The sequence below is a fragment of the Bombina bombina genome, chromosome 4 (genome assembly GCF_027579735.1).
Source record: "Bombina bombina isolate aBomBom1 chromosome 4, aBomBom1.pri, whole genome shotgun sequence".
Classification (NCBI taxonomy): Eukaryota; Metazoa; Chordata; class Amphibia; order Anura; family Bombinatoridae; genus Bombina; species Bombina bombina.
In genome coordinates, this window is record NC_069502.1 from 1,036,596,759 (window position 1) to 1,036,623,456 (window position 26,698).

The window sequence follows — 26,698 nt, forward strand, 5'->3', positions numbered from 1 at the left end:
ATGACGAGTCCACGGATTTCATCCTTACTTGTGGGATATTAACCTCCTGCTAACAGGAAGAGGCAAAGAGCACCACAGCAGAGCTGTATATATAGCCCCTCCCTTCCCCTCCACCTCCAGTCATTCTCTTTGCCTGTGTTATACTAGGAAGACATGGTAAAGTGAGGTGTTAGTTTTAGTTTCTTCAATCAAGAAGTTTTTTTATTTTAAATGCTACCGGTGCGTACTATTTTCCTCAGGGGGATATGGAAGAAGATTTCTGCCCTGAGGTTTGATGATCTTAGCATTTGTAATTAAGATCCACGCTGGTTCCCACAAGACTTCTGAAGGTAACCATGAGACATCTTCAGTGTGGAGACCAGTTTCATGCTACAAGCAGCATTAAGGTATGTGCAGCCTTTTTTTCTGAGGAGACTTGATATATCAGAACTGGCTGGCATTATTTCCCTGTATGGGAATGGGGCAAGCAGTAAAACCTATTTTAATAAGAGGGATATTACTGGAGTTCCTATATTATACTTATCATTATTGATATTTGGGCATTATGTGACATGGGAGACAATGTGAAAAACAATGTTTTATGTTTTTTATTTTTGGCACTTGTTGGTTTTATGTTGGAGGTTTGTAATTTGTGTGTACTTTTATTTTGGTGCAAAACCGCATTCCAATGTGGTGTTGTTTGGGCCTACTCCGACTTTTGACCTTAAGGGGCGGAGCTTATTTTCGCACGCTCAGTTGCGCACTTCCTTCAGGCTATGCAGCAGCAAGCAGTAACTCTGTGTCTCCTGGACTGTGTAGCTGGTCTGAAGGGTTGGAAACTTGTTTCGAAGTACCCTGGGGGCAGGTAGGTGCCACAGCAGAGCTGTGGCGAGTTGCAGAGGGTATTTTTATCTATCTTTTGACTAGATGTTGATATAAGTACTTCTAAAGCCTTATATCTGCTTTTGCTTCTGGGTGCAGTAATTTTTGGATTAACCAACGATATTAGTTAAATTTGGGAATAACTTAACGTTTTTTTGAGCATTTTAGAAAAATTGTTTACTTTTTCTTTTCTTAAAGGCACAGTACATGTTTTTTCTTATATTTATTTTTTGCTATAAATAAGTGTTTAAACGACTTTTGTGGTATTACTAGTCTGTTCAACATGTCTGACATTGAGGTTTCTCATTGTTCTATGTGTCTAGAAGCCATTGTGCAACCCAATCTAACATTGTGTAACTTTTGTACTGAAAAGGGCTTTGTTCCAGTAACTTACAATGTAAAAAAGCATATTTTAAATAAGGAAAGTGTGCCTAAGGATGATTCTCAGTCTGAAGAGAATCAGGATATGCCATCCAATTCTCCCCAAGTGTCACAACCGTTAACGCCCACTCAAGCGACGCCTAGTACTTCTAGTGCGTCTAATTCCTTTACTCTGCAGGAGATGGCTGCAGTTATGTCAACTACCCTTACAGAGGTATTGTCTAAATTACCAGTGTTGCAGGGTAAACGCAGTAGGTCAAGTATTAATGTAAATACCGAGTCCTCTGATGCTTTATTATCTATTTCCGATGTTCTCTCACAGTGCTCTGAGTTGGGGATCAGGGAATTACTTTCTGAAGGTGAAATTTCTGATTCAGGGACTGTTTTGCCTCAGACAGATTTGGATGCTATGTCATTTAAATTTTAGCTTGAACACCTCTGCCTGTTACTTAGGGAGGTTTTAGCGACTCTGGATGATTGTGATCCTATTGTGATTCCTCCAGAGAAATTGTGTAAGATGGATAAATATTTGGAAGTTCCTACTTACACTGATGTTTTTCTGGTTCCTAAGAGAATTTCAGAAATTATTAGTAAGGAATGGGATAGACCAGGTATACCGTTTTCTCCCTCTCCTAATTTTAAGAAAATGTTTCCTATATCAGATACCATTCGGGACTCATGGCAAACGGTCCCTAAGGTAGAGGGAGCTATATCTTCCCTAGCTAAGCGTACTACTATTCCCATTGAGGATAGTTGTGCTTTCAAGGACCCTATGGATAAGAAATTAGAGGGTCTACTAAAGAAATTATTTGTTAATCAGGGATTTCTTTTGCATCCTACGGCTTGCATTGTTCCAGTAACTAATGCAGCAGCTATTTGGTTTGAGGCTCTAGAAGAGTCTCTTAAGGTTGAGACTCCATTAGATGACATTTTAGATAGAATTAAGTCTCTTAAGCTAGCTAATTATTTTATTACTGATGCCGCTTTTCAAATTGCTAAATTAGCGTAAAAAAAAAAGCAGGATTTGCTATTTTAGCGCGTAGAGCATTGTGGCTCAAATCTTGGTCTGCTGATGTGTCATCAAAACATAAGCTTTTAGCTATTCCCTTTAAAGGTAAGGCCCTTTTTGGGCCAGAATTGAAGGAAATCATTTCTAATATTACAGGAGGTAAAGGCCATGCCCTACCTCAGGATAAGTCAGTTAAAATGAGGGGTAAACAGAATCATTTTCGTTCCTTTCGGAACTTTAAAGGACGACCCCCCGCTTCCTCTTCTTCCACAAAGCAGGAAGGGAATTTTACCCAATCTAAGTCAGTCTGGAGACCCAAACAGAACTGGAATAAGGGTAAACAATCCAAAAAACCCACTGCTGGTCCTAAGACAGCACGAAGGGGTGGCCCCTGATCCGGGACCGGATCTAGTAGGGGGCAGACTCTCTTTCTTTGCTCAGGCTTGGGCAAGAGTTGTTCAGGATTCCTGGGCACTAGAAATAGTGACCCATGGTTATCAATTAGAATTCAAGGATTTTCTCTCAAGAGGGAGATTTCATCTTTCAAAATTATCTGCAAACCAGATAAAAAGAGAGGCGTTCTTACGCTGTGTAAAAGACCTTTTTACTATGGAGTAATCTGTCCGGTTCCATCATTCAAGATGGAGACAATTCGAACGATTTTGCCAATGATCCAGGAGGGTCAATATATGACTACCATGGATTTGAAGGATGCTTACCTTCATATTCCAATCCACAAGGATCGTCATCTGTTTGCTTTCTTGGACAAACATTATCAGTTCGTGACTCTTCCTTTCGGGTTGGCCACAGCACCCAGAATCTTCACAAAGGTTCTAGGGTCTCTTTTGGCGGTTCTCAGACTGCAAGGGATAGCGGTGGCGCCTTATCTGGACGATATCCTGATTCAGGCGTCATCATATCATCTGACAAAATCTCACACGGACACAGTGTTGTCTTTTCTGAGAACTCACGGCTGGAAGGTGAACATAGAGAAGAGTTCTCTTGTCCCACAGACAAGAGTTCCTTTCTTGGGAACTCTTATAGACTCGGTAGCCATGAAAGTATTTCTGATGGAGGTCAGAAAATCAAAGATTCTGAATACTTGCCGAGCACTTCTGTCGATTCATCGGCCATCAGTGGCTTAGTGTATGGAGGTAATTGGATTAATGGTAGCGGCAATGGACATTGTTCCATTTGCTCGCTTTCATCTCAGACCACTGCAACTGTGCATGCTCGGTCAGTGGAATGGGGATTATGCGGCTTTATCTCCTCAGATAAATCCGGATCAAGAGATCAGAAACTCTCTTCTTTGGTGGTTGTCGCCGGATCATCTGTCCCAGGGGACTTGTTTCCGCAGACCCTTGTGGGTGATAGTGACAACAGATGCTAGCCTTCTGGGCTGGGGTGCAGTTTGGAATTCCCTGAAGGCTCAGGGTGTTTGGGCTCAAGTGGAGTCTCTACTTCCAATCAATATTCTGGAACTGAGGGCAATATTCAATGCGCTTCAGGCGTGGCCTCATTTGGCTTCGGCCAAATTAATCAGATTCCAGTCGGACAACGTAACGACTGTGGCATATGTCAATCATCAGGGGGGAACAAGGAGTTCCTTAGCGATGATACAAGTATCCAAGATCATCAGTTGGGCAGAGGCCCACTCTTGTCACCTGTCAGCGATCTACATCCCAGGGGTAGAGAACTGGGAAGCAGATTTTCTAAGTCGACAGACTTTTCATCTGGGGGAGTGGGAAGTTCACCCGAAGGTATTTGCCTCATTGATTCTCAGATGGGGCAGACCGGAATTGGATTTGATGGCATCTCGTCAAAATGCCAAGCTTCCAAGAAACGGATCCCGGTCAAGGGATCCTCAGGCCGAACTGATAGATGCCTTGGCAGTGCCTTGGTTGTTCAGCCTAGCTTATGTGTTACTGCCGTTTCCTCTCCTCCCACGTGTGATTGCTCGAATCAAATAGGAGAGAGCTTCGGTGATCCTGATAGCGCCTGCGTGGCCACGCAGGATTTGGTATGCGGATCTAGTGGACATGTCCTCTCTGCCTCCATGGAGACTTCCATTGAGACAGGACCTTCTCATTCAAGGCCATTTCCAACATCTAAATCTAATTTCTCTGCAGCTTACTGCGTGGAGATTGAACGCTTGATTTTATCGAAGCGAGGATTCTCTGATTCAGTCATCAATACTTTGATACAGGCTAGAAAACCTGTCACTAGAAAAATCTATCACAAGATATGGCGTAAATATCTTTATTGGTGTAAATCCAAGGGTTACTCATGGAGTAAGGTTAGGATTCCTAGGAATCTGTCTTTTCTCCAAGAAGGATTGGAGAAAAGGTTTTCAGCGACTTCCTTAAAGGGACAAATTTCAACTTTGTCAATTCTGTTTCATAAACATTTGGTAAATGTACCGGATGTTCAGTCTTTTTGTCAGGCTCTATCTAGAATTAAGCCTGTATTTAGACCTATTACTCCTCCCTGGAGTTTGAATTTAGTTCTTCGAGTTCTTCAAGGGGTTCCGTTTGAACCTATGCATTCCTTAGATATTAAACTATTATCTTGGAACGTTCTGTTTCTGGTTGCTATTTCTTCTGCTCAAAGAGTTTCTGAGCTTTCAGCATTGCAGTATGAGTCTCCTTATCGCATTTTTCATTCTGATAAGGTGGTTTTTACGTACCAAACCTGGATTTCTTCCTAAGGTTGTTTCGAATAAGAATATTAATCAGGAAATTGTTGTTCCTTCCTTGTGTCCTAATCCTTCTACTAAAAAGGAGCATCTGTTACATAATCTGGACGTGGCCCGTGCCTTGAAGTTTTACTTACAGGCAACTAAGGATTTCTGTCAATCATCTTCATTATTTATTGTTTATTCTGGAAAGCGGTCAGAAAGCTACGGCTACCTCTCTTTCTTTTTGGCTGAGGAGTATCATCCGCCTGGCATATGAGACTGCTGGACAGCAGCCTCCTGAAAGAATTACGGCTCATTCTACTAGAGCTGTGGCTTCCACATGGGCTTTTAAAAACGATGCATCTGTTGAACAGATTTGTAAGGCTGCGACTTGGTCGTCCCTTCACACTTTTTCCAAATTTGATACTTTTGCTTCTTCTGAGGCTATCTTTGGGAGAAAGGTTCTTCAAGCAGTGGTGCCTTCTGTTTAGGTCTCTGTCTTGTCCCTCCCATTTCATCCGTGTCCTATTGCTTTGGTATTGGTTTCCCACAAGTAAGGATGAAATCAGTGGACTCGTCATATCTTTGTTAAAGAAAACTAAATTTATGCTTACCTGATAAATTACTTTCTTTTATGATATGACGAGTCCACGGCCCACCCTGTTATTTTAAGACAGATTTATTTTTTTGAAAACTTCAGTCACCTTTGCACCTTTTTAGCCTTTCCTTTTCTCTTCCTATAACCTTCGGCCGAATGACTGGAGGTGGAGGGAAGGGAGGAGCTATATATACAGCTCTGCTGTGGTGCTCTTTGCCACTTCCTGTTAGCAGGAGGTTAATATCCCACAAGTAAGGATGAAATCTGTGGACTCGTCATATCGTAAAAGAAAGTAATTTATCAGGTAAGCATAAATTTAGTTTTTAAAACTTCTCATAAGGTTAATGAAATTTCAAATGACCGACGACATACTGAATTATCCTCCTCTGATGAGGTTCTATCTGGTTCAGAAGATCCTACCTTAGATATTGACACTGACAAATCTACTTATCTCTTTAAGATGGTGTATATTTGTTCCTTGTTAAAAGAGGTGTTGATTACTTTGGATATTGAGGAAACTAGTCCTCTTGATACTAAAACTAGTTAACGGTTAAATTCTGTTTATAAACCACTAGTGGTTACTCCAGAGGTTTTTCCAGTTCCTGATGCTATTTCTGATTTGATTTCAAAGGAATGGAATAGGCCTGGTACTTCTTGTATTCCTTCTTCTAGGTTTAAAAAGTTGTATCCTTTGCCAGCAGTTAGATTGGAGCTTTGGGAAAAATCCCCAAAGTTGATGGGGCTATTTCTACTCTTGCCAAACGTACTACTATTCCTATGGAAGATAGTACTTCTTTTAATGACCCTTTAGATAGGAAACTTGAATCTTATCTAAGGAAAACTTATTTATTTTCTGGCTACATTCTTAGGCCTGCTATATCCATGGCTGATGTTGCAGCTGCATCAACTTTTTGGTTGGAAAGTTTAGCACAACAGGAAACAGATTCTGATTTGTCTAGCATTGTTCGCTTGCTTCAACATGCTAATCATTTTATCTGTGATGCTATTTTTGATATCATCAATATTGATGTTAAATCTATGTCTTTAGCTATTTTAGCTAGAAGAGCTTTGTGGCTCAAATATTGGAATGCTGACATGGTATCTAAGTCTAGATTACTATATATTTCTTTCCAAGGTAACAACTTATTTGGTTCTGAGTTGAATTCAATTCTTTTTAGTCTGGAGGCTTGGTTCATGACAGTCACTAACTGTCCTCCTGACACAGGCTGACTGACAGTGAACTTTTTGCTAGAACGCCTGCAGCCCTGCATATAATCTATGTTATTATTTAATCACAACTGATATGTTATACTAAAGTGATAAGACAACGGTGAAGTTCACCGTTGTCCTATCATTTTAGTATAACATATCAGTTGTAACTAAATAATAACATCTTATGCAGGGCAGCAGGCGTTATAGCAAAAAGTTCGGCATTTGCTATTGCTAGTATTCCCAGTGTAACTGACGTACTCTCAGCGGTGGCCGGCTCTCACAAATAGGAAAAAAAGAAATAATTTTACTTACCAAATAACCGGGCGTCAAATCACTTTACCATTGGTCTCACACTGGCAAACATCCTCGGTCCTCCGGCTCCAGCTCAGCTCAGCTCTGAACAGCAACACCAACATCATGCTCTGACAGCACAAGCACATACAGTTTCTCCCACTCCCTCTAGCTGTCTCCCTGCCCTCCCGGGTCCAGATGACCTCAGGCTCGGTGTGCTACTTTCTCCCCACAGTCACGGCGCCGACATTTTCCTCCCGCTTCCTGTGTCAGCGGTAAACACTGCTCTTTCTCTGCGCCTCACATTCCCACCCACCGCAGTCACTCCCAGAGTCAGACATGCTCCTGCCTGATTGGCTGAGGGGCGGGCAGGGCTCCCGAGGCTTCTAGAGATCAGCCTCCGGTGGGAGCAGTATGGGCCGCAAAATAGATGAGCATTAAGCTTACCGCCACTGGGTGGCAGTCTCTAGCAGCCCATACAAACAAATACATTCATATTGCGCAACGGAAGGGTAGCTGAATGGCTAACAGCCTCTACTTCCTTGCGCAATATGAATGTGTGTACTGTACTATGGGTTTGGTTTAATTACTTGAGATCACTATTTGGGCAGTTGGGCACGGCGGCAGCTGACGGGGGTGGGGGGTGGGGGGTAGGGGGGATCACCTTTGATGACCAAAAAAATATTAAAAAAAAAAATGAAATTTGTATTTTTTTTTATTTTTTATAATTGTTATTAAAGAGTGTAATTACACACATTGGCAAGGGGATGCGCTGCCTCACCTGCCTCCTATGAATGCACGTCATGTGTTCAATTATGAGAAAAACTTATTTTTTTGGATGTGGATTTAATTTTTCTTCAGCGGAAAATGACTGTTTTTATTTTGATCCCTCCCTCTCTAGTGACTTTTCTGTGGAGTTCCACATATTGGGTATTACTATCCCATATGTCACTAGCTCATGGACTCTTGCCAATTATATGAAAGAAAACATAATTTATGTAAATAATGTAAGAACTTACCTGATAAATTAATTTCTTTCATAGTGGCACTACTTGGCTATTCGTTAAACTGAATTGTGGGTGCGGTGAGGGGTATATTTATAGGCATTTTGAGGTTTGGTAAACTTTGCCCCTCCTGGTAGGATTGGATATCCCATACGTCACTAGCTCATGGACTCCTGCCAATATGAAAGAAATTCATTTATCAGATAAGTTCTTACATAAATTTTGTTTTTTATTTTTATATATTTTTTTACAAATAATATACCACCGTAGAAATGTATTGTGACTATTTGACTGTGATTTGTAATATTTGTTCACAATCAATTTTTATCTTTTTGTATAATTTATATATATATTATTAAAATTGTTTTATGTCCACTGTTTTTCGATGTCTAATATTAGATTATCTTATTATAGTGCTGTCTAACGGTTTATTAATTGTTATTAAAATTTTTGCAGCAACCAGGTTTTTAAAAAAAATAACCAAAATCTTGTTTTAATCTTTTACTTTTACCTGCAAAAGCAGTTTTCAGCTTGTGCCCCTACCCCCGATGTTTTTTTTATTTAAATGAGAGGTGAGCTGTTCTCCTAAAAGGACCAATATTCCCAACCTTTCATTCAGCAGTACACACGCAGAAAGGCATTAGCATCTTTCATCTTGTCACTGACTCTCTGAGATTGCGTTGAGGAAAAACATTTTGAAGCAGGTGGTTACCTTCTGTTATGTAGAACCACTGAATGCTCATTTACATAAAAAACAAAATCATGGGGCAGCCAGATGCACACAAGGAAGAGGGTTTTTGCTGTTAATAATAAACAACAACAACAAAAAAAGATTTTGATTATTTTTTACGGGTTATTGTGCATTATTGTTATGCTGTGAATTTGTATTAAAGTTAGCTGTCCCTTTAAAGATAAGAAGATGCCTAATTTCATATAAGCCAATGCCTTCTTAGTATGTGATCAATGGGAATTTCACACCAGATATACATTCAAATATTTTCTTGTTAAAAAAAAAAAAAATGCAAAATCTGTTTAAGCTGAAACACAGAAAATAAATACTGCATGGTTAGGTTTTCATTTCTCCTGGGGATATAGGGGCATCTCTCACGGCAGTATTGATGGAATGGGCCAAACCTTTACAAGCCAGAGAAGAAAAAGTAGTTTTATGCAGCACAGTGACAGAGTTTATTTTTAAATACAATATTTTACATTTACATGTTTTATTCTGTATTTATAGTATCTTAATGTTTTATTTGATTTATTTTTTCATGTTGTGAAAAAAAGATCAGTGAGTGTAAAAATTTTTTCTTTTGTTTTATTACAGCGTGCCTGTCGTGCTGCAGAACACGTTTTACAGATGACATTGAAGTATCCCTGGGTATTGTTAGGTGGTGGCTGTAGTGAAACTCATTTGGCTGCATTTGTAAGATATAAGGTAAATTTCTATCTGTAAATGGTGGTTGTTTCTCATCTTTAAATCAAATTTAAGCCTGATTACATAGACATTAACTAAACAAAATTATATCATGCCTATAAAAACAATTACACATGAAAAATATATATACATGTGATAAAAGTAAAATCTGTTTAAACCACTAGAATTTAGCATGAAAACTTTTTAATACTGCAGTATACGTGCCCATGGGTTAAAAGGAAGAAATCCATTAATTGTATTTGTGGATATGAACAGATCAAGTATAAAAATCAGTTTATTTCTGTCATACTCAAGTAGGATCATATCAGTACTCCCCTAATGAAGGACATGTAAGCATGTGTGAAACGCGTCATACCAGCAGTATGTTGCTTTATTAAAATTGTTTCATTGACTGCTGTATAAACTTTTCCAACTATTTCACTTATTCCAGGATTAGAGTTTCCTTTCATCTGCTTACTTGATTATTTATTAGTACTGCTGGGCAGATGTCTTCTGACCTCTGAAGTATGTAGATATCTCTGCTAGAACTCTGATGGGAGGAGGTCCGTATCTGCTAAGCATGTGTATTCAGACTATTCGTTAGCAAACTAAGGAGACTTTGGCAGATTTCTTCTTGTGCAACACACAAATATCTGGATTTGAACAGATCTTAGTTTGCTGCACTTTCACAAGAAGAAATCTGGCTCCGAAAATAGCCAAATGCTGCTGGAGGTGGCTATATTCAGCATTTGTTTGTTAACGAATAGTCCAAATGCAGATGCATAGTTTTTGCTTATTGGGACTAAAGTAGAGTGATCTGAAATCTGATATTTGGCATAAATGAAGAAAGAAGGCTTGCACCATCTCAGCATAGCACATTCATTACTACAAGGTTCCCCTTAACTGGTATCAGTGCTCTCATCCCCATACCCTTGAATGGATTATCCATGCAGGGTTCCTCAGTGTATTTATAGACTGTTGATGACTCTTCTCTTCAGGTAATTCTACATCACAATCCTACAGGAGCAGGTAGGATTGTGTTGGGAATTCAGGAATACGCTTTAGGAACCAAGTTGAATGTTCCTTGTGGTAATTTTGGTTATTATTGGTCTGTATGGTTTATATATTTCCATGTTTTCTTACTAGGTCTTATCTAGCCCTTGGGTAGTTATTTACAGAACTTTGTTGCTGCCCCTTTTACATTTTTGGTGTATGCAGTTTAGATTGAGTTTTAAACGGTTTCTATGAACAGAAATTAGTTTTCTTTCATGTAATTGGCTAGAGTCCATGAGCTAGTGATGTATGAGATATACAATCCTACCAGGAGGGGCAAAGTTTCCCAAACCTCAAAATGCCTATAAATACACCCCCTCACCACACCCACAAGTCAGGTTTACAAACTTTGCCTCCTATGGAGGTGGTAAAGTAAGTTTGTACTTGATTTCTATGATTTCTTCTATGATAAGCGCTTCTAAGCATTTTGAAGCCCAATTCCTCTCAGAGTACAGTGTTTGTCAGAGGGATGTGAAGGGAGTATCGCCTATTGATCTTATGGTTTTTCTCACGGGAAATCTTTTCAAAGGTTCTCTGTTATCGGTCATAGGGATTTATCTCCTACCTCCCTTTTGAGATTGACGATATACTCTTATATACCATTACCTCTGCTGATACTTTTTCAGTACTGGTTTGGCTATCTGCTATATATGGATGGGCGTCTTTCGGTAAGTATGTTTTTCATTATTTAAGACACTCGCAGCTATGGTTTGGCGCTTTATGTATTTATATAAAGTTTTAAATATATGTATTTTACTTATATTTGCCATGAGTCAGGTCTATGTATATTTCCTTTTGCAGACTGTCAGTTTCAGTTTGGGAAGCATGTTTAGGAAGTTATTTGTCTTACCTGGGGTATAGTCCTTTTTTTTTTTTCAAATTGACTGTTTTTGCGGGCAAAATTAGGCTCGCAAGGGCTCAAAATGCTGTTATTTATTGCGTCATTCTTGGCGCGAGAATTTTTTGGCGCGAAGGTACGTCTTTGATGACGCAAGTTCGTCATTTCCGGCGTCTTAGTTGATGCCAGGTTTTCCTTGCACGAGGTTGCGTCTGTTATGATGCGAGTTGCGTCATTTCCAGATGTTGTTGGCGGCAAAAAAAATTCACTTCCTTTTGCGTTGTGCGTCATACTTGGCGCCAAAAAATTTAGTTTATTTTTCACCCCACTTCCTATTTGCCTCTTACCTTCTATATACTCAGAGGGCCATGCTCTTTGCATTTTTTCCCATTCCTGAAACTGCCATATAAGGAAATTGTAAATTTTGCTTTAATGTTGTTTTTTCTTTTACATTTTGTAAGATGTCTCAATCTGATCCTGTCTCAGAAGAAACTGTTGGAACCCTGCTGCCTGATCGCAGTTCTACAAAGCTAATTGTATCTGTTGTAAGTTAGCTGAGATTATATCTCCAGCTGTAATATGTAACAGTTGCCATGATAAGCTTTTGCACGCAGAAATTGTTTCCATCAGTACTAGTACAGTTTCTGTTGTTCCTTCAACATCTAATGTACATGATATCTCTGTTGATATGAAAAATTATATTGCTGATGCAATACAGAAGGCTTTGTCTGCTATTCCGCCTTCAAATAAACGTAAAATGTCTTTTAAAACTTCTTATAAATTTGATAAAATTTCTAATAACCAACAACATACTGAAATATCCTCCTCTGATGAGAATCTCTCTGATTCAGAAGATCCTACCTCAGACGTTGACACTTACAAATCTACTTATCTTTTCAAGATTGAGTATATTGGTTCCTTATTGAAAGAAGTGTTGGTTACTTTGGATATTGAGGAGTCTAGTCCTCTTGATATCATGACTAGTAAACGTTTAAATTCTGTTTATAAACCTCCTGTGGTTACTCCTGAGGTTTTTCCAGTTCCTGATGCTATTTCTGATGTGATTGCTAAGGAATGGATTAAGCCTGGTACTTCTTTCATTCCTTCTTCTAGGTTTAAAAAGTTGTACCCTTTGCCAGTGGCTAGATTAGCATTTTGGGAAAAAGAAAACCCAAAGTTGATGGGGCTATTTCTACTCTTGCCCAACGTACTACTATTCCTATGGAAGACAGTACTGCTTTTAAAGATCCTTTAGTTAGGAAACTTGAATCTTATGTAAGGAAAGCTTATTTATTTTCTGTCTATATTCTCAAGCCTGCCATTGCTGTGGCTGATGTTGCCTTCTGCATCAACCTTTTGGTTGGATAGCTTAGCGCAACAGGAAACAGATCCTGATTTGTCTAGCATTGTTCGTTTGCTTCAACATGCTAATCATTTTCTCTGTGATGCTATTTTTGTTATCATCAAAATTTATGTTAAATATATGTCTTTAGCTATTTTAGCTAGAAGAGCTTTATGGCTCAAATCTTGGAATGCTGACATGGTATCTAAGTCTAGATTACTATCTCTTTCTTTCCAAGGTAACAGTTTATTTGGTTCTCAGTTGGATTCAATTATTTCAACTATCACTGGAGGGTAAGGAGTTTTTTTGCCTCAGGATAAAAGATCTAAGGGTAAATCTAAAGCTTGTAATAGTTTTCGTTCTTTTCGAAAGAACAAGGAACAGAAAACCAATCCTTCCCCTAAAGACTATGGTTCCAATTGGAAACCTTCTTCAAGTTAGAATAAATCCAAGCCTTTTAAGAGACGAAAGCCAGCCCCCAAGTCTGCATGAAGGTGCGGCTCTCGATCCAGTTCAGCTGGCGGGGGGCAGATTGAAATTATTCCAAGACATTTGGGCATATTCTGTTCAAAATCAGTGGATTCAGAGTATTGTCTCTCAAGGGTATCGAATAGGATTCAGAGTAAGACCTCCTATGAGAAAATTCTTTCTCTCTCACAATCCAGCAAATCCGGTGAAGGCTTAGGCTTTTCTGAAGTGTGTTTCAGATCTAGAGCTTTCAGGGGTAATAATACCAGTTCCATTTCAGGAACAGGGTCTGTTTTTTTTTTTTTTTTTAATCTATTCATTGTCCCAAAGAAAGAAAAGTAATTCAGGCCAGTTCTGGATCTGAAGTTGTTGAATTGTTTTGTAAGAGTCCCAACTTTCAAGATGGTGACTATAAGGACTATTTTGCCTTTTGTTCAGCAAGGTCATTATATGTCCACGATAGACTTACAGGATGCATATCTTCACATTCTGATTCATCCAGTCCACTATCGGGTTCTGAGATTCTCTTTTCTAGACAAGCATTACCAATTTGCTGCTCTTCCATTTGACCTAGCAACAGCTCCAAGGATCTTTTCGAAGTTTCTCGGTGCCTTTCTATCTGTAATCAGAGGACAGGGTATTGCGGTGTTTCCTTATTTGGACGATATTTTGGTTCTAGCTCAGTCTTCACATTTAGCCGAATCTCACACCAATCAACTAGTGTTGTTTCTTCAAAGACATGGTTGGAGGATCAATTTACCAAAGAGTTTCTTGATTCCTCAGACAAGGGTCAGCTTTTTAGGTTTCCAGATAGATTCAGTGTCCATGACTCTGTCCTTAACAGACAAGAGACTAATGAAATTGGTTTCAGCTTGTCGAAACCTTCAGTCTCAATCATTCCCTTCAGTGGCTATATGCATGGAAGTTTTAGGTCTCATGACTCCAGCATCGTACGCGATCCCCTTTGCTCGTTTTCACATGAGACCTCTACAGCTTTGTATGCTTAATCAATGGTGCAGGGATTATACTCGGATATCACAATTGATATAAATCCCAACATTTAACTCTCACTGACTTGGTGGTTAGACCATCATCGTTTAATTCAGGTGGCCTCTTTTGTTCGTCCTACCTGGACTGCGATCACAACAGATGCAAGTCTTTCAGGTTGGGGAGCTCTCTGGGGATCTCTGACAGCACAAGGGGTTTGGAAACCTCAAGAGGCAAGGTTACCAATCAATATTTTAGAACTCTGTGCTATTTTTAGGGCTCTTCAGATTTGGCCTCTGTTAAATAGAGAACCATTCATTTGTTTTCAGACAGACAATATCACAACTGTGGCATATGTCAATCATTAGGGTGAGACTCGCAGTCCCCTAGCTATGAAAGAAGTATCTCGGATACTTTCTTGGGCAGAATCCAGCTCTTGTCTAATTTCTGCGGTGCATATCCCAGGTGTAGACAATTGGGAAGCGGATTATCTCAGCCGGCAGACTTAACATCCGGGGAGTGGTATTTTGTCAGATTGTACAGATGTGGGGTCTTTCAGAAATAGATCTGATGGCTTCTTATCTAAACAAGAAACTTCCTAGGTACCTGTCCAGGTCCAGGGATATTCAGGCGGAGATGGTGTATGCTTTAGCAGTTCCTTGGTTTTACCAACCTGCCTATATCTTTCCGCCTCTAGTTCTTCTTCCAAAAAGGATCTCCAAGATCATTATGGAACAATCGTATGTGTTTCTGATAGCACCAGCATGGATTTACAGGTTTTGGTTTGCGGATCTTGTTCGGATGTCCAGTTGCCAGCCTTGGCCACTTCCTCTAAGACCAGACCTTCTGTCTCAAGACCTATTTTTCCATCAGGATCTCAAATGGCTAAATTTGAAGGTATGGAAATTGAACGCTTAGTGCTTAGTCATATAGGTTTCTCTGACTTAGTGAGTAATACTATGCTACAGGCTCGTAAGTCTGTTTCAAGAAAGATTTATTATCGAGTTTGGAAGACCTATATTTCACCAACATTGGTGTGTCCGGTCTACGGCGTCATCCATTACTTGTGGGAAATATTCTCCCCCACAGGGAAAGGCAAGGAGAGCACACAGCAAGAGCTGTCCATATAGCTCCCCCTCTGGCTCCGCCCCCCAGTCATTCTCCTTGCCGCTCTGAACAAGTAGCATCTCCACGGGGATGGTGAGGAGTTTGTGGTGTTAGTTGTAGTTTTTTATTCTTCTTTCAAGAGTTTGTTATTTTAAAATAGTGCTGTACTATTTACTCTACAACAGAAAAGTGATGAAGATTTCGGTTTAAGAGGGCTATGATTTTAGCACAAGTAACTAAAATCCATTTCTGTTACCACTCAGGACTGTTGAAACCAGAGAACTTCAGTTGGGGGTAACAGTTTGCAGACTCATCTGCTTCAGGTATGACTAGTCTCCTTCTAACAACACAGGCTAATGCTAGATGACAGTCATTTTTCCCCTCAGGGAAAACGGTAAGCCATTTTTCTTTCACCTCAGCAAAAAAGATAACAGGCTTCCCCCTTTTGATTTTTATGCTGGTAGACACTGTTAGGGGCCAAATCAATTTTTTTTTATTACAATATGATGGCAATTGAAATGTTTTATAAGCTCATATACACTTGGGGACGTTTTTTATTGATCTGGCTTGCTTTAGACACCTAAATCTAGTCAGGAAGGCCCCTTCACTCTAGTGTACTGAGGGAGGAGGCCTCATTTTAGCACTTCAGCTGCGCAGTTGATTTCAAGGCAGTGCATGCAGTTCCATGTGAGAGGGTCCTGTGGCTCAGAAAGTGACTCCAGAAGGCTTATTTCTGTGGATGGTTGACCCCTAAGGAAGGTAAAAGCTGCAGCAATGCTGTAGCTAGGGATTGTGGTGTATAAAAACGGTTAAATCCAACAATTAGCTCCGGTTTGCTTGTTTTAAGAGCTAGAGTCTCCATATTTGCTGTGCAATACTTTCTAAGCATTAAGACACTGGGGTCCAAATTTCTGAAAAATCGGATATTGCCTTCATAGTTTTTTGAACATTCAGAAATAAAGTGTGTCATTTTATTATTTAAAGAGACAGTAACGTTTTTGTTTAAAATCGTTTTTATTGCATTGTTTGCCTGCCTAAATCTGTTTAACATGTCTGTGCCATCAGATAACCTATGTTCTGTGTGTGTAGAGACAAATGTGGTTCCCCCTTTGAGTGTTTGTGATAATTGTGCCATAGCGTCCAAACAAAATGAGGACAGCTCTGTTACATTTCATAATGTTGCCCAAGATGATTTATCTAATGAAGGTAGTGGGGATAGTTCTACATCCTCTCCTTCTGTGTCTACACCAGCTTTGCCCGCGCAGGCGACACCTAGCGCGCCAGTGCTTATTTCTATGCAACAATTAACAGCAGTAGTGGATAATTCTATAGCAAATCTTTTATCCAAACTGCCAGCATTTCAGAGAAAGTGTGATTGTTCAGCTTTAAATACAGATAAAAGGGATGAACAATCAGACGCTGACGATGCTTTATCTATTTTACCCTCACATCAATCGGAATTGGCTGTGAGGGAAGGGCTGTCTGAGGGTGAAATTTCAGACTCAGGAAAAATTTCTCAACAGGCAGAACCTGATATAGTAGCATTTAAGTTTAAGCTAGAACATCTCCGCGCGTTGCTAAAGGAGGTATTAGCTACTCTGGATGACTGTGATTCTATGGTAGTACCAGAGAAGTTGTGCAAATTGGACAAATTTTTAGAGGTCCCAGTGCACGACAACGCTTTTCCAATACCCAAAAGGGTAGCGAACATAGTAGAAAAGGAATGGGAGAAGCCAGGTGTAAGCTTTGCCCCACCTCCTATATTTAAGAAAATGTTTCTCATAATAGACCCTAGAAGGGACGCATGGCAGACGGTCCCGAAGGTTGAGGGAGCTGTTTCAACGCTAGCGAAGCGCACCACTATTCCTATAGAGGACAGCTGCGCTTTCAAAGATCCTGTGGATAAAAAAATGGAAGGATTGCTTAAAAAGATTTTTGTTCAGCAAGGGTTCATCCTTCAACCAGCTACGTGTGTTATTACTGTCACTTCAGCGGCGTCCTTTTGGTTCGAGGAACTAGAAAGGTCGCTCCAGAAAGAGACTTCCTATGAAGAAGTCATGGACAGAATTCACGCATTAAAATTAGCTAATTCCTTTATATTGGATGCCGCCTTTCAAATAACGAAATTGGCGGCGAAAAACTCAGGTTTTGCTATAGTAGCGCGGAGGGCGCTTTGACTAAAATCCTGGTCGGCAGATGTGTCGTCCAAGACTAAGTTACTTAATATTCCTTTCAAGGGTAAGACCCTTTTTGGGCCGGAATTGAAGGAAATTATTTCAGACATCACTGGGGGTAAGGGCCATGCCCTCCCACAGGATAGGCCTTTTAAGGCTAAGAACAAGTCTAATTTTCGTTCCTTTCGCAATTTCAGGAACGGACCGGCTAATAACTCCACTGCTGCTAGACAAGAAGGTACCGCGGTAAACAGACCAAGAAACCTTCTGCTGCTACCAAGACAGCATGAAGGGGTAGCCCCCGATCCGGGACCGGATCTGGTAGGGGGCAGACTATCTCTCTTCGCTCAGGCTTGGGCAAGAGATGTTCCGGATCCCTGGGCACTAGAGATAGTCTCCAAGGGATACCTGCTAGAGTTCAAGGGACTTCCTCCAAGAGGAAGGTTCCACCTGTCTCGCTTATCTTCAGACCAGATAAAGAAACAGGCATTCTTACATTGTGTAAGAGACCTATCAAAGATGGGAGTGATAAACCCAGTCCCCTCTGGGGAACAAGGTCTAGGTTTCTACTCAAACCTGTTTGTGGTTCCCAAAAAAGAGGGAACTTTCAGGCCAATTCTGGATTTAAAGATATTAAACAAGTTCCTCAGAGTTCCATCCTTCAAAATGGAAACAATTCGGACAATCTTGCCGACAATCCAACAGGGTCAATATTTGACTACCGTGGATCTAAAGTATGCGTATCTGCATATTCCAATCCACAAAACTCATCATCAGTTCCTGAGGTTCGCCTTTCTGGACAAACATTATCAGTTCGTGGCTCTTCCATTCGGTTTAGCCACCGCTCCCAGAATTTTCACAAAGGTGCTAGGGTCCCTTCTAGCGGTCCTAAGGCCGAGGGGCATCGCTGTAGCACCTTATCTAGACGACATCCTAATCCAAGCTTCGTCTCTTTCCAAAGCAAGGGCCCACACAGACATTGTGTTGGCTTTTCTCAGATCTCACGGGTGGAAGGTGAACATAGAAAAGAGTTCACTGTCACCGTCCACAAGGGTTCCTTTTCTGGGAACAATAATAGATTCTGTGGAAATGAAGATCTTCCTGACGGAAGTCAGAAAGCTAAAGCTTCTAAACGCTTGTCGAGTTCTTCATTCTATTCCTCAACCCTCCATAGCTCAGTGCATGGAAGTAATAGGACTAATGGTCGCAGCAATGGACGTGGTTCCTTTTGCTCGAATTCATGTAAGACCATTACAGCTGTGCATGCTCAATCAGTGGAATGGGGACTATACAGACTTGTCTCCCCAAATTCAAGTAGACCAGGTAACCAGGGACTCACTTCTCTGGTGGTTGACCCAGGATCACCTGTCTCAGGGAATGAGTTTCCGCAGACCGGAGTGGGTCATCGTCATGACCGACGCCAGCCTCTTGGGGTGGGGCGCGGTCTGGGACTCCCTGAAAGCTCAGGGCCTATGGTCTCGAGAAGAGTCACTTCTCCCGATAAACATTTTGGAACTAAGAGCAATTTTCAATGCGCTCCTGGCTTGGCCTCAGCTAGCGGAAGCCAGGTTCATAAGATTTCAGTCGGACAACATAACGACTGTTGCATACATCAATCATCAGGGGGGAACAAAGAGTTCCGTAGCGATGAAGGAAGTAACCAAGATTATCCAATGGGCAGAGAATCACTCCTGCCATCTATCTGCTATTCACATCCCAGGAGTAGACAACTGGGAGGCGGACTATTTGAGTCGTCAGACTTTCCATCCGGGGGAGTGGGAACTCCACCCAGAGGTCTTTGCTCAGTTAACCCAATTATGGGGCATTCCAGAAATGGATCTAATGGCGTCCCGTCAGAACTTCAAGATTCCTTGCTACGGGTCCAGATCCAGGGATCCCAAGGCGACTCTAGTGGATGCATTAGTGGCGCCTTGGTCGTTCAACCTAGCGTATGTGTTTCCACCGTTTCCTCTCCTTCCCAGGCTCATAGCCAGGATCAAACAGGAGAAGGCCTCAGTGATTCTGATAGCTCCTGCGTGGCCACGCAGGACTTGGTATGCAGACCTGGTGAATATGTCATCGGCTCCACCATGGAAGCTACCTTTGAGACAGGATCTTCTAGTACAAGGTCCATTCGAACATCCAAATCTAGTTTCTCTGCAGCTGACTGCTTGGAAATTGAACGCTTGATTTTATCCAAGCGAGGGTTTTCGAATTCTGTGATAGATACTCTGGTCCAAGCCAGAAAACCTGTGACTAGAAAGATTTACCATAAAATATGGAAAAAATATATCTGTTGGTGTGAATCCAAGGGATTCTCCTGGAGTAAGATTAAAATTCCAAAGATTCTCTCCTTTCTCCAAGAAGGTTTGGATAAAGGGTTGTCAGCTAGTTCTCTAAAAGGACAGATTTCTGCTTTATCTGTCTTGTTACACAAACGACTGGCAGCTGTGCCAGATGTACAAGCTTTTGTTCAGGCTTTGGTTAGAATCAAGCCTGTTTACAGACCCATGACTCCTCCTTGGAGTCTAAATTTAGTTCTTTCAGTTCTTCAAGGGGTTCCGTTTGAACCTTTACATTCCATAGATATTAAGTTATTATCTTGGAAAGTTCTGTTTTTGGTTGCTATTTCTTCTGCTAGAAGAGTTTCTGAATTATCTGCTTTGCAATGTAATCCACCCTATCTGGTTTTCCATTCAGATAAGGTTGTTTTGCGTACTAAGCCTGGTTTTCTTCCAAAAGTTTTTTCCAACAAGAATATTAACCAGGAAATAGTTGTTCCTTCTCTGTGTCCGAATCCAGTTTCAAAGAAGGAACGTTTATTACACAATTTAGATGTTGTTCGTGCTTTAAAGTTCTATTTAGAAGCAACAAAAGATTTTAGACAAACCTCATCTTTGTTTGTCGTTTACTCTGGTAAGAGGAGAGGTCAAAAAGCTACTGCTACCTCTCTCTCTTTCTGGCTGAAAAGCATTATCCGATTGGCTTATGAGACTGCCGGACGGCAGCCTCCTGACCGAATCACAGCTCACTCTACTAGGGCTGTGGCTTCCACGTGGTCCTACAAGAACGAGGCTTCTGTTGATCAGATATGTAAGGCAGCGACTTGGTCTTCTCTGCACACTTTTGCCAAATTCTACAAATTTGATACTTATGCTTCTTCGGAGGCTATTTTTGGGAGAAAGGTTTTGCAAGCCATGGTGCCTTCCATTTAGGTAACCTGATTTGCTCCCTCCCTTCATCCGTGTCCTAAAGCTTTGGTATTGGTTCCCACAAGTAATGAATGACGCCGTGGACCGGACACACCAATGTTGGAGAAAACAGAATTTATGCTTACCTGATAAATTACTTTCTCCAACGGTGTGTCCGGTCCACGGCCCGCCCTGGTTTTCCTAATCAGGTTGAACATTTTTTTCTTTATACACTACAGTCACCACAGCACCCTATAGTTTCTCCTTTTTCTCCTAACCGTCGGTCGAATGACTGGGGGGCGGAGCCAGAGGGGGAGCTATATGGACAGCTCTTGCTGTGTGCTCTCCTTGCCTTTCCCTGTGGGGGAGAATATTTCCCACAAGTAATGGATGACGCCGTGGACCGGACACACTGTTGGAGAAAGTAATTTATCAGGTAAGCATAAATTCTGTTTTCATGGTATTATTCTCATAAATTCTCCTGGCATTCTTTTAGAATTCCTAGAATTTAACAGTTTCTTCAGGATGGTTTGGATAAAGGTTTGTCTGCAAGTACTTTGAAGGTACAAATCTCTACTCTTTCTGTTTTATTTTATAGAAAGATTGTTAAGCTTCCAGATATTCACTGTTTTGTTCAGGTTTTGGTTCGTATCAAGCCTATTATTAAATCAATCTCACCTCCGTGAAGTCTTAATTTGGTTTTAAAGACTTTGCAGGCTCCTCCTTTTGAGCCTATGCATGCTTTGGATATTAAACTACTTTCTTGGAAAGTGTTGTTTCTTTTGGCTATCTCTTCAGCTAGAAGAATTTCCGAATTGTTTGCTCTCTCTTGTGAGTCTCCTTTTCTGATTTTCCATCAGGATAAGGCTGTTTTGCGGACTTCGTTTAAATTTCTTCCTAAGGTTGTGAATTCTGACAACATTAGTAGGGAAATTGTTTTTCCTTCCTTGTGTCCTAATCCCAAGAATGCGCTTGAAAAATCTTTGCATTCTTTGGATGTTGTAAGAGCTTTGAAATATTATGTTGAAGCTACTAAAGATTTCAGGAAGACTTCTAGTCTATTTGTTCTCTTCTCTGGTTCTAGAAAAGGGCAGAAAGCTTCTGCCATTTCTTTGGCATCTTAGTTCAAGCTTTTGATTCATAAAACGTATTTGGAGGTGGGACAGTCCCCATCTCAGAGGATCACAGCTCATTCTACTAGATCAGTCTCCACTTCTTGGGCTTGTAAGAATGAAGCTTCAGTTGATCAGATTTGCAAAGCAGCAACTTGTTCTTCTTTGCATACATTTACTAAATTTTACCATTTTGATGTATTTGCTTCTTCTGAAGCAGTCTTTTGTAGAAAAGTTCTTCAGGCAGCTGTTTCAGTTTGATTCTTCTGCTAAAGTTTTTTTCTTTCTATTTTTGAGAAAAACTTATTTTTTTGTGGATTTAATTTTTTCAGCGGAAAATGGCTGTTTTTATTTTATCCCTCCCTTTCTAGTGACTCTTCTGTGGACTTCCACATCTTGGGTATTTCTATCCCATACGTCACTAGCTCATGGACTCTTGCCAATTACATAAAAGAAAACATAATTTATGTAAGAACTTACCTGATAAATTCATTTCTTTCATATTGGCAAGAGTCCATGAGACCCACCCTGTTTCTGGTGGTTATGATTTGTTGTATAAAAGCACAATTATATTTCCAGTTCCTTTTTTTGTATGCTTTTTTACTCCTTATATTATCACCCCACTACTTGGCTATTCGTTTAACTGAATTGTGGGTGTGGTGAGGGGTGTGTTTATAGGCATTTTGAGGTTTGGGAAACTTTGCCCCTCCCGGTAGGATTGTATATCCCATACGTCACTAGCTCATGGACTCTTGCCAATATGAAATAAAGGAATTTATCAGGTAAATTCTTACATAAATTATGTTTTTGCAATGTTTTATAGCAGTTTTAATCTGTGCTATAAAGCTGTTATTGTGTTTGCATTATAGCCCACAGGACCTTAAATGAGGGGCAGAGCTTTACATAATTAGAGTCATGGAATCAGACACCATTTTAAGGTTTTCAAGCAGCATCTATAATATTAGTTACAGTGGTGTGTTGACAGATGACTGCAGGGAAGCTCCAGGATCCATGTTGCTCCTGTCTGCTGTATATCTTATAAATATTCTGTTCATTGATTGCACTTTCTGCTATCTTTCTTTTTTGGGAGGGCATTAATTTATGTCCTGTATGTGCCTCAATAGGCAGATGATCCTGGTACCCTACTGGATATTAAGGTTAAGTAATCTTCTGGTGGGATGAGATGCTGTGTAAGAGTTATGTTACTTGTCCCTCCAGTTCTCATGAAAGGGGCTCAGGTTGGGGTTGCCACCTTTTGCCCAGAAAATTCCTGGACAATTTTTAAGTGGGCCTGGAGAGGGTGTGTTTTGGGGCGTGGCTTCTAGCGGCCTCAAATTCATTATGAAATCAATATATATATTATATATATATTAATATATATATATATTAATATATATATATTAATATATATATATTAATATATATATATATATTAATATATATATATTAATATATATTTTAATATATATATATTTATATATATATATATATATATATATATATATATATATATATATATATATATATATTGGGGAGAGGTTGCCAGTCTCATTCGCAGCTTATGCTGCCTCCTCGGCCTTTGCTTGCTGCTATCCCCGTGCACCGCTCCGGGAGCCCCTCCCTATCTGGTTTGGAAGCCCGTGTGTAATGTCAGACCTGTTGTGGTTTGTGTACACTAAAGTGGGAGAAGCCCTGGTCATTATACAATACAATAAATCATAAAGGCCACACATCCCCAGACTTTCCTAAAGCACTTCCCCCAATAGAGACCACGCCTTACCTGGGCTTGATTCCGGCCGCACTCCGCTCATAGGCCCAGGCGGCTGGAGATGTAGGAGCCATTGCTAAGCCTGGAGCTGTTCCCCATGTTGGTTTATTTCCCAGGATGCATTGAGTATGGCACCTCCTCCATCTCCCCCTTATGGTAACACGCCTAGGACAGAGTGTTAGATGGCCGCAGCCATCAGTGACAACATCTGGAGTAACGTCACCTTCTCCCAGCACTCAGTGGGTGTGTTTGTGTGAGAAACCAATGGGCTGTGTACATTCATCTAAGTATAGACGCGCCCCCACTCCCACATCATCCTCTGTCTCTCCTGCAGACTCCACCTACCCATTTTATTTTAGTAACCCCGGGCTAAGAGCTCCTCTGGCCAGCTTATTTTTTGTAAAGTCTGTGCTCACTGCTGCTTGCTGTGCCAGGTGAGCGCTTAGCCCGGAGCATTTGAGGCTAGTTCCTGGACACAGGACAAAGAGCTTCAGACCGGGACTGTTCCGGTGAAACCGGGGTGGGTGGCAACCCTAGCTCAGGTTCCTGCAGAGATGTCTTTTGAGACTGTATAAATGGAGGGCTGCCTATACTTCCTCGGATTTAGAATCTTTATTACTATACTTTCTCTGAGGGCTCTTTTTCCTCTAGGAGTTAGAAGCATAATGCCCTTGTGTCTATTTATCTAACAGGTCACGTGTGAAAACCACATTTTTATTTCAGTTAAAGTAATTTCCAGTGTGAAGCAGGTAAATCCATTAATCCTATATCTTGATGGAGAGAGTAGTTTACATTAAATCCTTTGTTGCTTGGTTTGATATGAATATTTTTGGTGTGTTCAGATATTTATGCTTCTGTCATGGTTGATTCCATGTATCCCTTTGTTGAATTAACACTACAGTTCTGGGTAGCTGTGCCTATGTTTCTTTTCTATGGCATGGAGAGTCCACGATTTCATTCCAATTACTAGTGCGATATTAAACTCCTGGCCAGCAGGAGGAGGCAAAGAGCACCCCAGCAGAGCTGTTAAGTGTCACTTCCCTTACCCATAATCCCCAGTCATTCTTTTTGCCTATATCTAAGGGTGTCTGAATATATTTAATCCTTTAATGGGTACTTTTCCCTGCAAGCAAGGATTGTGGTTTATGCTGTGTCCATGTCAATCTCTTTAGTTAGAGTGATGGTGGCTTTTAGCTGTTAGAAGACAACGAGGTGATCTTTGCCTACCTTCTAACATTAATGCTACCCCGTTATAGAAAACCAGGATTGGTCACTCTGGATTTTCTTTTTCTACAGATATAGTAATACTGTCACACCAAGAAGTGCCCCTGCCCCACAACAGAACAGGAAAGTGCCTTTTTACCTTCCAGATGGGAGGACAGCACTTAAAGAAGTTAAGATCAAGGATACCTGGTGGGGATTAGTGCCTATCCCTTTCAATAGACACATGTCAGGGATATTATGGACAGTGGAGGCTAACTTTAAAGGGCCAGTAAACCAAGCAAATAATGTTAAATAATTCTGCACATAGTGCATAATTATATAACATTAGCTTAGCGCCAGGTTTCTAAAGCAAATTATTGGATAGATATTTAGCAAAGAAAACAGAACGCCGCTCCTGGCTCTACTGAGCGAATCTGTTTTCTTCTCCTAAGTGCATCTGGGCACGCTGTCTAATCACACGGGGCCCGATTGCGCTATTAAACTCAATGTAGCTCGCTCCCGCTACCAGACCAGAGCGGGAGTGAGCTACATTGATTTTAATAGCGTGATTGGGTGCGCTGTGACTAGACCGCGATGCACTTAGCAGAAAAAAACAGACTCGCTCAGTAGAGCCAGGAGCGGTGTTCTGTTTTCTTTGCTAAATATCTATCTTAACAATTTGCTTTAGAAACCTGGCGCTAAGCTAATGTTATATAATTCTGCGCTATGTGCAGAATTATATAACATTATTTGCTAGGTTTTCTGGCCCTTTAAGTTGGAGAAGGGCACTTCAAAGAGCATTCAGGGATTTAAGGAGTTAATTCCTTATATAAGGATGAGGCTGGACTGGCATAGGGAATAACCGTTCCCTTTATATTATAGGAGTGACCGTCTCCTATTTCATTAGTTGGGTCAGTGTATCAGTGGGTGTTTCACGTTTGTGTCTGTTTAAACTTAGACCGGACTGATCGGTCATATTTTTGCACTTAAGGAGTCACGGAGGAGTTGCGTATTTTCGTGCCGTTTTCTGTTAAAGGCCCACTTTCTTTTTGGCGCTCTTGTGACTCATTTCCCCATTCCCTGTTTTTAAGAAAATGTTTCCCATGGCAGACTCCGTGCGTGACTTATGGCGCACTGTCCCTAAGGTAGAGGGAGCTATCTCGACTCTTGCCAACAGAACCACTATACCTAATGAGGATAGTGCTTTGTTTCAAGATCCCATGGATAAGAAGCTAGAGGTTTTCTTTAAAAAGGATGTACATTCATCAGGGACTGCAATGGCAACTTGTGGCCAGTATTGCGACGGTTGAGGGTGCAACATCTTACTGGTGTGATACCTTTTCCGACTCGATTTCTGAAGAAATCCAGGATAGGTTAAAGGCGCTAAAGCTGGCTAAGACCTTTATCTGTGATACCAGTATGCAGATGGTTAGACTGGAAGCCAAGATCTCCAGCCTTGAAGTTCTAGCTTGCAGAGCTCTCTGGTTAAAGTCTTGGTCTGCAGAGTAACTTTCAAATCCAAGCTTCTTTCTTTACCTTTTATGGGTAAGACTTTATTTGGTCCTGGTCTGGCGACAATTATTTCAGAAATTTCCGGTGGAAAGGGTTCTTTTCTACCTCAGGACAAGAAGAGTCGACCTAAGGGCCAACAGAATTCTAATTTCAAGGGACAAAAAGTATTCTTCCAATTCCAAGCCCAAACAATCTAGTAAACCTTTTATCTGTAGCTAAATCAGCATGAAGGGGTTGCCCCCGATCCAGTCGTGGATTAGGTAGGGGACAGGATGTTTCTTTTTCGGGAGGTTTGTATCCATGATGACCCAGATCACGGCCGGGGCAGTGGGATCCTGGCACCTATGATTAGCATGAAGGTATCTTATAGCTAAACCCAGACTTTAGATGGTTTACAATATAATGTAACTAGTAATATAAACCTTGTCTGCTGTGTGTCTGCATCAGTTAAGAACACCTCCCTAAAAATCTACAGCTTACATTACAATAGGCTTAC

At 40.8% G+C, this 26,698-nt stretch overlaps 1 protein-coding gene across 3 annotated transcripts in view; it reads left to right on the forward strand.

Moving 5' to 3' along the window:
• The window catches only part of LOC128657744 (molecular chaperone MKKS), a 189,536-nt gene that overhangs the window by 154,939 nt on the left and 7,899 nt on the right, over positions 1-26,698 (forward strand). For all 3 annotated transcript variants that reach the window (XM_053712152.1, XM_053712151.1, XM_053712153.1), the window contains one exon: positions 9,358-9,468. In XM_053712152.1, coding sequence (XP_053568127.1) covers positions 9,358-9,468 — 111 coding nt within the window. The remainder of the gene's footprint in view (positions 1-9,357; positions 9,469-26,698) is intronic.